The sequence below is a fragment of the Alligator sinensis genome, unplaced genomic scaffold, assembly GCF_000455745.1.
Source record: "Alligator sinensis unplaced genomic scaffold, ASM45574v1 scaffold1133_1, whole genome shotgun sequence".
In the NCBI taxonomy this organism is placed as follows: Eukaryota; Metazoa; Chordata; order Crocodylia; family Alligatoridae; genus Alligator; species Alligator sinensis.
In genome coordinates this window covers 1,349,657-1,361,640 of record NW_005842285.1, presented here as the reverse complement: position 1 = coordinate 1,361,640, position 11,984 = coordinate 1,349,657, and the positions used below count along the sequence as shown (strand labels likewise).

At 46.2% G+C, this 11,984-nt stretch overlaps 1 protein-coding gene across 11 annotated transcripts in view; it reads left to right on the top strand.

Annotated features, from left to right (window-relative positions):
* CLASP1 (cytoplasmic linker associated protein 1) overlaps positions 1-11,984 on the top strand; it is a 251,743-nt gene that overhangs the window by 118,856 nt on the left and 120,903 nt on the right. For all 11 annotated transcript variants that reach the window (XM_025209361.1, XM_014521987.1, XM_025209362.1 and 8 more), the window contains 2 exons: positions 9,410-9,562; positions 10,530-10,603. In XM_025209361.1, the coding sequence (XP_025065146.1) occupies positions 9,410-9,562; positions 10,530-10,603 (227 nt within the window). The remainder of the gene's footprint in view (positions 1-9,409; positions 9,563-10,529; positions 10,604-11,984) is intronic.

Below are 11,984 nucleotides of genomic sequence, written 5' to 3'. Positions count from 1 at the left end.
TCATTTCCTTTTGTTGCTGTTTCAGTTGCAACTAGTGGAAATCTTGCACTTTTCGCCCTTTCTCCCCATGTTTCCGTCGACGGTACGCAGTCCAGTGACCGGCAGTCGGTAGGACCCATTCCTTTTCCAGCTGCCACCAGGGACAAATCACTTAATCCCTCTATTTTAAGCTGAACGGGGCAGAGGTCTGTCCTACAAAATGTTTGTACAACACCTTCTTTTCTTTTAGGTCTTCCTTAGAGGCATTGCGTGTTGGCGGTAGCCAAGGCTTAGGATTTTGACTGGCTAGTGTCCGTAACGGGACTTCAAGCCAGAGGCTCCTGGCTAGAGGGTTTTGCTCCTCAGACCGATTGCCGTATTTGAGGTCAGGAAGAACTTTCACCCCATGGCCAGATTGGTGTGGGCTGAGGTGGGTTTTGCCTTCCTCTGTTAGCAACATTTTACAGAAGCAAGACGTTGGCTGCCATGGTCCCCCTGCTTTACCTTGAATGCAGCTTCCTGTGTCAAGGTGACGGTAGTTTTAATAAGTGGTTAGATCAGGGATTTTTACGGGATGGTTTGGATTGGGATGATTGTGCCTCATGCGGGCGGCTGGACTGGATGGTCCCTTCCAGCCCTACTTCTCTCTGATTGTGTGCGCATCTAGCTAAATTCCCATCATTGTCTTGCACGTAACGAGAGTTTTCACAACACTGAAGGTTTTGCCTGAATAAGGAATGACAGATTGGCCTACATTTTTTTTTTTTTTTTTTTTGCTCCTGTTTTATGGCTGCCCTTAGCTCTGTGGATAATGGGTTTGGAAAAGGTCCTCTTGAGTCATTTGTCATCATTTCCTAGCTGCAGCAATATTCATAAACGGCTAAGAGAAACCTCTGCTGAGACTTGTTCGTGTAATGTGGACAGCGTTGCCAACCCCATGTGCTCAAACCTCGTGAGCCTGGCCCCTGCAACTAGGGGCCCCTGCAGATATCTTTTAAAATGGCGTCTGTTTAACCTCTTCCAGTTACATTGGTTAAATGGTTAACTAATAGGTCATACCTGGTTTAACGACCTCCAGTAGGAATGGCCCCAGGCCCTTACATCTTCACTCTGGTCCTGGTGGTGCGCAGGTCCCAAGCTGCTGGCAAGGAGTGAGGGCGGGTAGGGGGCAGCGGGCACGGCTGAACCATTGCGGGCACTACCTCGCTGCAGAGCCACGGGTTCCCCTTGCCCCCAGTGGCTGGGGCTGGAGCTGCAGACGGAGCCGGGGTTGTGGACCTCTCCTGTGCCTGGATCCTGATCCCGCCACCACGGGAAGGTCAGGCAGGGCCTTCCCACTGCAGCACCGAGACTCCCAGTTCCCCTGCAGTAGCAGGGCCCGGGCAGGCCAATGGGCTCCCGGTCACGCTTGTGCCACTGCAGCCCAGCCCACGCTGCCAGACCAGGCCCTCCCCAGTTCGCCTTGGGGAAGGGGCATTAGGTCCCAGAAGGGCAGCCTCCGCCGGGCATGCTGCATCCTTCCCCCTCCCTCCCATGGCGCTGTGGCCGCACAGGGCCTGACCCAGCCCCGAGGAGGCACTGTGGCAGCTGGAGCAGGTGGTGCCGGGTTTGAGGGGTTGCCACTGCACAGGTGTTCCCGACGGGTGGCAGTGCATCAGGGATCCCAGGGGCAGCCCACCACCCCCTGCCCTGGGCTCGCTCCCTGCCTGTGGCCTGGGACCCCCACAGCACCCGGAGCATGGTGAACATATAAAGGGTTGAGGCCGTTCCTGCTGGAAGTCGCTAAACGGTATAAATGTAATGGTCATTTAACTGTTTGCATCTCTACTTGCAACCGAGAAGACTGGTTGAAAAATCCTGATTTTTTTTCTTTATTTTAAAAACAGCAATATTGGACTCTTCTTATTTGGCTTCTGCATTTTGAATCTTTAGCTTTTGCATTGTCAAGTGTGCTCCTTAGTCACTAGAGATCAAATTGGAGAGGAGGAAGGTAGAAAAGACGAGATGAAACTCTGTCAGGATCCCCTGACTCCAGGAGCTGAGGCTTTGGGAAGAAACCCATTCTCAGGCCTACAAAGACCCATCATGGCTGCAACATTGCTCCAATATTTCTGCTAAATATAAGACGCTTTGCGAGCTGGTTGTGAGAGCTGGCAACACGCTACCTGTGCAATGTTTAGTCTGACTATTCTCTTGCAATATTAGATCAATGAAATCACTTGCTAATACGGCCACTTTTGCTTGTACTGGATTGAAACTCTTTGGCGCTGTGGTCCATTCAGTGTTGCAAACCCCTATAGGTATTTATGATGCCGTGTAAAGGTTGCATTTGTCTGACCTATTCTAGGGTATCCGTTGTCTCAGGATCTAGACACTTTTTAGTTTATTATACTGAAATTAGATTTTTTTTTTTTTAATGCAGAATTTTTCACTAAAGCCCATTGTGACTTTTATTACGTTACGTGATTGTCTTCTGAGATCCTTCCCTGAGCAGAGAGAATTCCTGATGGAGCCGTTGTGTTGGCTGAGAGCTTATAGACTACCTAGGTTTTTTGTGTCTTGAAATGGCAGGATGTACATCAAAGCTCCGGTGTGAATTGTATAAATGTGACGCATTTGTGGAGAAGAAAACCAATCCCCTCCGTGGGGTTCCTGAAAGAGAAGTATTTACTCTTTGTAATGGGAGTTTGGGACACACTAGACTGAGAGGCACTTAATTAATTCTTGATTAAGTAGAATGGTGACAGGAAGCTAAATGATTAAATTCTCATTTTCTAGCCAAGGAAAGGAAATAGAAGAACGCTTTAATTTGGATCAAAGGAGGAGGTCAACTGAAAAAGTAGGCGTTGTTAAATACCTGGCAAGGAGTTGGTGTAAGAAGAGGAAAATGTTTCCTTCCCTCTTTACCTGGGGGTTGAGTGGAGATGCTGGTGGTATTTATTGCTATATGTATTATGGTAGAGGACTTGTGCCGTGCGTAGAGCAAGGTGATTTGGGTCCCTGAAGGTTGGCCGTTTTATGGAAATGCAGCACTCTAAAATCAGGCAACAAAATCAAGTGACCTGTTTTTTAGGAGCACGGGGCACCCAGGGATCCTTTGGACTTCACCATGGGCGCCCAGTGTCTTGCTTTACGGATTTGATTGCTTAACACCAGGCATACAACTTCAAAACATTTGGTCTTAGCTATGTAAGGCTTGACGGTGAAAGATGCTGAGTGCCCTTATCGCCCACCGGTGCTGAGCTCCTAAGGCAGTAGGGTTTTGTGGGATACAAGAGGTATCTAGATTGACCTGGATGGGACTGGTGAATGTTCAGCACTTTGCAGAATTGGGCTCCGGAGACCCTAATGTTAGCTAGAAGTGATCAAGACTCATGGTAGAGGTGATATCTTTTATTAGACCGACTAGATTTTTAAAAACATTTCTTTAATTGCAAGCTTTCGGGCACAAGCACCCTTCATCAGGCATAGGAGAAAAGACTGTAAAAGTTCTCCTATGCCTGATGAAGGGTGCTTGTACCCAAAAGCTTGCAATTAAAGAAATGTTTTTAAAAATCTAGTCGGTCTAATAAAAGTATCACCTCTGCCACGAGTCCTTATTGCTTTTGCCTCTAGATCACTACAGCTACAACCTGGATACCTGACACATGGGCCGGGATGCATTCAGGGCTGACACCCCAGTTGGACACTTCCCCTCTGCAGGGGCCACGACATTTAATATTTTCCAAATGAAGACGTGTGATTCTTGCAATGGTTGTGTTTGTTACGTGATGGGCCAGGCTGTTCTGGAGGGGCGGTCACCGGACTGCCAGCCCCAGCGCGGGGGAATCGGTGGCTACGTTAAGAAAAAACCCTGGCCCGATTTGCTATGCTTCCTGGACTCCAGCGGCAGCATCTCCTCCTCGTTTTACACCTCGCCCAGGCCTGAAGGGGTTACGCTTTAAAAATGAATAATGACTAAATTTATTCGTCATGGACAAACGATGACAGCTGTTGAGATGCTCCCGTTAGAGCTTCCCAGGGGATAAACTCCAGCTCGTTCCTATTGCGAGCCAAGCCAGCGAGACGGAGTAAGCTGGTCTTCAGCCTCAGATCAGCCGTCCTGGTGGACTTGCGGTCGCAGCAAATTTCCTCCCTGAGAAGTGGGTCGAAGTTTACCGGGCGAAAATGGGCGTTCGCCCGAATGCTGCGGCGCCCCGGCCGTTTAACCAGGACTGAAGCCCTGGCTGTTTAAATCCATGTGTGAAGGCAGCATGCTTAATGAATACGAGGGGCAATGATTGATTATGTCGTGGACTGAAAGGCGCAGCACTCTGCGAGACAGCGTTACATCTGGGCACGCTATGGAAAAGATGAAGGAATGTTGAGGAAGCTAATTTGCAAAAGGATATGCACTTGTAAGCTCATTCTTCTTCTTTTTGATGATTGTGGGGGGGGAGGATGAGCCTGGGCAGTCATATTTTCTGTCATTTTAAGAGAAAGCGGAGTCCTGAGCAGACAAAGGCCTCTTTCAGCAAAGCGTGTCTGATGGCTCATACGAGGCAGCACTCCTAACGAGCATTGGGGGGGGTCACAGGACAGGAGAACAGTGACGATTGTGAACGGTTTAACACGGCGGTTCAAATTCATCCCCGGTGTGCCGGGAGAGTTGCACCCCGCTTGAATTTGAATTTGTCCCTGTAGGGTTTACAGCGAGAGTACAAAATATGACCCTGATTATAAATGATAATTTTGGCTGAAGCTGCAGGATCAGAAAGACTCTCTTTTTTTTTTACGTTCGTGCGCGGGTGGTCGGTCATCTCAGATTTTCTGAACTCCACGTTTCGCATCCTGTCTGTTCTTTGTTTCTCTTTCTGGTCAACACACGTGCTGGTGAAAGCCCTGATGTGCAGTTGTAAATGAGCCCTACTACTACCCTCAATTTGCAATTAAGGAAAGGCTGTTTGGAGGCTGGAGGTTATTTCTGCTAAATAGTAGAAAATCATTTGTTTAGCTTGTTGACTTTTCCAGCATGCAAGAAGATGAATTTGGGTGTAACTTGCCTGTAAAGCAGTCTGAGGGTTTGCTCTTTTTTTCTTTTCTCCCTTTCTTTTTCTTTTAAGCTAATACTCAGGAAAGCCCATTTTACATTGGGATGTTAGCAAAATGGGTGGAATTAATTACAGGCTACAAAAATGAAGTTTCCTTGATGTTTGGTTTTTGAAGTCTTATATTACATTATTATGTGGAAAAGAAAACCACACCCTTTGTGTGTGTTGAAAGCGGGGTGGGGTTTTAAAAGCGCAAACACAAGATGATTCTTTTTAAGTTAAACGACACAGTCTAGATAGATTGCTTAATGTAAGTGAAGTTATATTTATGCCATTGGATGAAAGTAATACTTTGGAAATAATACAGAATATCTGTTATCTTGAAAAATTAGGATAATGTTCTCTTGGATGGTTATCTGTCTGTCTGTCCATCTATCTATCTATCTGTTTATCCATCTATAGATAGATAGATATATCTATCTATCTGGCTATAGATGGATAGACAGCTCTATCTATAGATGGATAGATATAGATAAATCTATCTATAGATGGATAGATATCTATAGCTACACACACACACACACACACACACACACACACACACACACACACACACGGATTCGTTCTTATATATGAATATATACGTAGATGTATCTATTTGTCATATAGAAGAATGAATCCTTTACTTACTATGTTAATGAAAATGTTTAAGAAGAATGTGTAATCACTGTGAAATTCATGCCGGTTGCAAAGGTCTTCCTAAGCCCATCCTCAGCATTTAAGCCCCTTGTTAAGGATTTCCTAGGTTCGTGGATTATAAAGCTTAGAAGAGACCATTGTGATCCTCTGCTTTGACCGCCTGTGCGACCAGGGCCACAGAACTTCCCTGGATTCATTCCTGTTTGCACGAGGGTGTTTTTTTCTTAGGAGACGTTTTTCTCTTAGTTTTCCAGAAAATCCACCACAAAATGTAAGGTTTAATTGCTCTTCTTGCTGCAAGTTGCGCCTCATTTCAAATCTCAATTGGGCCGCCTTTTTTTATTTTTATTTTCCAGTCACTGGGTCTTGTTAGATTTTGTTATATCTTTTGTCTGCCCGACTGAAGAGCCATCTGTTACCGAACTTCTGTTTCCCACATGGGTACTTCAGGACTGTGATCAAGTCATCTCTTAAATGTCTCTTGGTTAAAGTGATCAGCTGGAGGAGGTTTTGGAGAGGCTCACTCTATACATGTGTTTTCCAATCTTTTAATAATCCTCTCCTGAACCCCCTCCAGTTTAATGACATCCTTTTGGAGGTCTGGACAAGTGCTCCAGTAGCAGCCTTCCCAGTGCCTAATACACATGTCCTACAACCCCCTGGCTCCTATAATATTCCCATCTTTATATATTCCTAGGACTGTTGCGCCTTTTAGCTACAATTTTGTACTGGGTCCTTATGTTCAGCTGATTGTGTATCACAGGGGTGGGCCATTATATTTGCGTTGATGGGCCACTTAATGAGTTTTGGTGACCTATCGAGGGCCATTCTCCCCCTGCTCCAGCAGCCCTGGCCTCCCAGCATCACGCGGACCAGATCCCATCAGTTGGCAGGTCGGATGTGGCCCACGGGCCTTATTTTGCCCACCCCTGATGTGTCATGATCCCAAATACTTTTCAGACTTGTTGCTTCCCTGGATAGAGTTTCCCATTTTCTAAGCGTCGCCCTTGGGTGTATCGAAGTGCCCAGTGCATCAGGCAATCCGTATCACTCTCGCATGGACCAGTCCTCGTATTATGTACAAGCCCCCCTAATCTTTGGGTCATCTTCAGACTCTGTCATCAGTGATTTTGTTTCCTTTCAACTCATCGATAAAAACGTTCAATAGCGTAGGGGCCACTAGAAACACACTTCCTGCACTATGCTTCCCTGTTCACAGTTACCGGGTCACACTACTCAGTTAGCCAGTTGTTAATTCTTTTAACGTCCTCTTGATTTTGTATTATTCTTGTTCATTAAACAAATTGCCTTGGGGTACCGGGTCAGATGCCTTGCAGAGAGGCCCATTCTGTCTTCAGCATCCCCTTATCGACCCAGCTTGTGATCTCATGAAAAAATGTTGTTTGACAAAGCTTCTCTTCCAGACACCCCTGCTGATTGGCATTAATTATGTTATATTCCTTTAATTCTTTATTAATCAAATCTAGTATCCCGTTCGTTTTGCTCGAGTGTCATGGTTGTAATTACATGGATCGTCTTATTTATCCTTTTTAAACATTATATTTTAAGCATTAACTGCTTTCCAGTCCTCTGGATCTTCTTCCATGTTCCAGGACTTATTAAATATTACCACTAAGAAGCCAGAGAGCTCCTTGGCCAACTCTTCTAAACTCTTGGATGCAGGTTATCTGGAGCTGCCGACTATTGAAAAACAGCATTAGTAGCTGTTGCTTACCATCATCCTGAGTTCTGGTTGAAATGGGTGGTACGTCATTGGTGTAATATGATGTGCTTGTATTATAATCTGTTTTTCCCAAATACAGAACAGAAACGTTTAATGACCACTCCTGCCTTTCTTGGCATTAGTGCTGATGGCTCCTCCTTGTCCATCTTATTTGGACCAATGCTGTTTTTTAGGATTCCTTTCATCCCCAAAGGTTATTTGAAGAAAATAAAATCCTTCTTCTTGTCAGTGGCAGTATTGGCCACAGATTTGCCTTAATCACTCGTCTCCTTAATTGATTACCTCATTTCTGATGTGTATTAATTATCATCAGTTTCCACTTTCTTTCAAGGGTCTTGTGCAGGCTGGGCACACGATGGGAGGAGGTGAACCTACTCGGTCCTCCCCTAGTCATTAAAGTACTTGAGGTTATTTCTCATTTCACCTGCCCTTACTGTGAAATGCGTGTGCTTGAGTGCTGGGCTGAATAAGGCGGACTTCAGTGGTTTGCTGAGTTGGGAACATAGCGAGTAAAGTGTGCCCGGAGCTGCTCTGTGATCTCGGTCGCTCCAGCACAAGCGTAGGCAGCGCGGTACGGGAAGGAGGCACCTTGGATCGCTCAGCAGTGATTCTTCTTGCTGAACAAAGGTAGCGCTGCTCCGGGTTCACACTCGACCTCCATCTAGGAAGAGGCTGGAGTAATGTGGGACCCAAGACCTCATCATTTAGATTTGGGGAAGAAACAGCTTAGGAGTTGAGCTGGTTTTCTTTATATGAACTGCCCGCTACGCACACAGGTTAGAAACAGACAACTGATTTATCCCAGGACAACGATTTCTTATCTTGGGATCCTACAAGCTCATTGTCCCACTTTAAGTACTTGTGAAGGATCCAAATTAACTTTGCCTCTTTCCCCCCCAGCCCCACCAGTCGAGGCTAATTCAGGTTGCATGTGTCAAAGATTGGCCTTGTTTCAGTAGGAGTCGCACAGATAATCAACCTGGTCTTCTGTTTTCAGTCCGCTGACCGCTCGTTTCCACCTCTCAGCTTCTGAGTCTGTCTACATGGGGACTCTCAGGCATACAGATCTGAATTATTTTTTTCAAGTGGATTAAACTGAATTAAAGGCCTGCATAGATACACATTCAGAATTAGTGACCTTCATTAAGATTAGTTTTAAATGGTTTTCAGTGAACTATACTGAATTTAATTACGGCTACTTTAATTCTGAATGCATATCTGCACTGGGGTGCTTGTGTGTTTTAACTGCTGAAGTTTAAATTCCCACCTTTCGTTAAATTTGGGTTCATTTTTCTGAGCAGACAAGCCTTAATCTTCATGCAAAGAAAAAAAAATGTTAGAGGATTTAAGGCTATTGCATTCACAACTCATAGTGCAGCAGGTGAGTGTCTTCTGATGATCCAGAGAAGAGTCTGGGCACCCTGGTGTGGTCTTTCCCCACGTGCCCTGCTGCTCCTCACTTTGCCTGCACAAACACCACCTCTGAGCATGAAAATGTAATTTACTCTCCCAGGACCTTTTCATCTCTTAGTTTACAAACTACTGCCTCAGTTCTCAGTTACCTTTAATACCTACTTACTCCCGTCTGGTATAGTCATGGAGGCTTAAAATGGGGGTCCGGACTTGAAATCACTACCATGTTTTCAGTTAGTAACCTGGACCTGAGCCTTTAAATGCAGGGCAGTATCTGTGTTGTCCACTTCAAGTGCCCTGAGCCTCCTAGCACTTCGAACATGCATTTATACAGGACAGGCAGGGATGGGTAATAGGCTTTGATTATAGCTGCTTTGCTTAATCTTCCAGTAACTTCAGTGAAGTCTTGCTGCGATGAGAACAGGCAGAACTCGGTTGTCTCCAGCGTTCCTGTAGAAACCACGGAGGGGTACCCCAAATGGGTACGCTGGCTGGGAGACATTTACTCTCACCGGAGTAATGGCTGAATATGCTTCTTCCGCAGATAAAAATTTTGATGATGAAGACTCTGTGGACGGGAACCGACCTTCCTCGGCCAGCTCCTCTACGTCTTCAAAGGCCCCTTCAAACTCCCGCAGGGTTGGGATGGGGACTGCCCGCAGGCTTGGGTCTGCAGCTCTGGGCTCAAAGTCCGCAGGTAAGGCAATAACATGACATTCAAAGGCCCTTCAGCAGAGCCTAGAGGCAGCGAAGTCTCCCTTCAACTTTCTTTCAAGGACTCAATTGCTGCACAATCCTTGGTCAGCCTTTTGAATAGCAGCAAATTGTTCCCTCTGAGAACGTGAGGCTTGTGCACCCACTGAATACAAAAGGCATATTCTGGTAGAGTGGACCTGCAAATTATGACCACAGTCGTATCCTTTTTTTGTCTGTGAAGGCCAGTGTCTCATATTGCTGCATGGGCAGGCTGCTGAGATACACACCTTTCTCCTAGTGGCCTCACATCTGCACTTCCGTAGCTGAAGTTAATGCAAGGCATTTTATTTAATAAAGCCAGAGGTTTGTGCAGTTTAAAACAGTACGCTGGCTTTCTAACACCTCTGACTATTGACCTCCAAGTTTTCACACTAATAAACAAAGGCAAAGAGAAATAACAGCCAACTTCGGTGAATTTTGTAAATAAACTGACTTGGAAATGTTTCCGAGTCTCATCTTGAGCAAACTCCTCCCTCCTTCTGATTCATGATCCAGACACTTTCCCGTTTCTCCCCATCTGCCTGTCTTCTGCCGGTGTCAGAAGGCCCATGCGTTCATCAATTATGGATAGGTCAAAGTCCGTTAAAAGAGAAACTCCTTTGCAGCTTAAGTAAATATTCTGTCTCATCTTGTCAGGCTGCATCCCTAAACTGAACAGCTGCCTTAATGACTTCCTTCACGTGCCCTTTTGTGGCTGGGAATTGAAGGATGCCATGTATAGTCAGCATCTGGCTTTGAATTTCCTTGCGTTTGTTTTTTCCATCTCATTGAAACCCTTTTACATAGGTTTGGAGTAGACCTGAATTCTCCCCTGTTCAGGTGCTCCCATAAGTGATGCTTTTCTTATGTGGTGCAACTGTTGTTGATGGGAAGGGTAAAAAAGGCTTTTTAATTTATCTGTCTGTCAGCGGCCAAAGAGGGAGCTGGTGCGGTCGATGAGGAGGATTTTATTAAAGCATTTGATGACGTCCCGATGGTGCAGGTGAGTAGAAATGAATTGTGAAATGTTCAGCCTTTCGGAACGGGTAGCAAAATTTTCTTCTGTCTCTGGAGACGAGCCCTTCTTAGGAGGTAGGCCAAGGAGAAAAGATATTTGCCAATTCCAAGGAAATGAAGAATCAGTGTGCTTTCTGAGACACAAGAAGGCAAGCTCCAAATGGGAGAAGCCGCAGAGAAGACTTGTAGCCAGAGGGTGCATCTACATGTGCACCTTTATGCGCAGTAGCCTATTTTACTGCACATCAAAGCGTCACGTAAAAAATGTGCAATTAGGCTAATGTACAGTAAAACAGGCTACTGCGCATTAGCCTCGCTTAAAAAACATGCACTTTTGGTACTGTGCATTAGGGCAGCCTAATGCGCATTTATTTAGTACCTCTCATTGGAGGTACTATATTTAATGCGCACTAGGAAAAGTGCATTAATGCACATGTAGACGTGCCTAGAGGGGAGCAATTTTGTGGGGGGCCTGGGGGGCAGAGACCAACAGAGCAAACATGCTGGAAAGTGAAGAGGTGAGAACTGTGATGTTGACTGGAACGAGGATAAGAATCAGAGTAGACTGGAAGGGATCTCAAGAGGTCGTTTAAACCCTCCCCCTGTCCCAGGGCAGGATCTACTTTACCTAAATCATCCTGGCAGATGGTTGTCTATCCTGTTCCTAAGTAGGCCTGATGGTGCTGGAGATCGCACAGCTTCCCTAGGCAGCCTTTTCCAGCATCAACTACTCTTCCAGTTGATGTTTTTCCCAGTGTCTAACCTAAATCTGCCTTTCTGCAATTTAAGCTAATTAATGACTATAGAGATGAGAGTATAACCTTCCTCTTTGCAGCAACCTTTTACATATCGGAAGACTCTTATAATGTCTCTTTTCACTTGTATCTCCTCTGAACTAAACTAATCCAGTTCTTCCAATGTTTTCCTCATAGGTTATGCATGTTCGACCTCTGATCATTTTTGTTGTTATCTTTCTCTGGACTCTGCACGCACCGCATTTTGCAGCGCAGGGCGTTTTCTTGACCCCTGGGAGATCCCGGGGTCAAAAAAACTCACGGCAAAAATAAGCAGGGCGATGCACGTGGCGGCAGCACGCGCCGCCCAAAACCGGAGCCTGGCCGGCTGGAGCTGCACTCCAGTTGCGGGCCAGGCTCCCTGCTGCAGGAGCGCCATGGCTGCAGCTCCCCAAGGCCCCCGGGACTCCAGGTAAGGCTGCTGGGGCCAGCACAGTTGCTGGCCCCAGCCTCCCCTACCCCACCTGGGGTAACCTGCCTCTTGCTGGAGCATGCATGGCACGAGCGTTCCCTAGGGGCGTGTAGCAGTGGCACAAGGTGTGCCGCTGCTACGTGTCCCTGAGGGAACACACA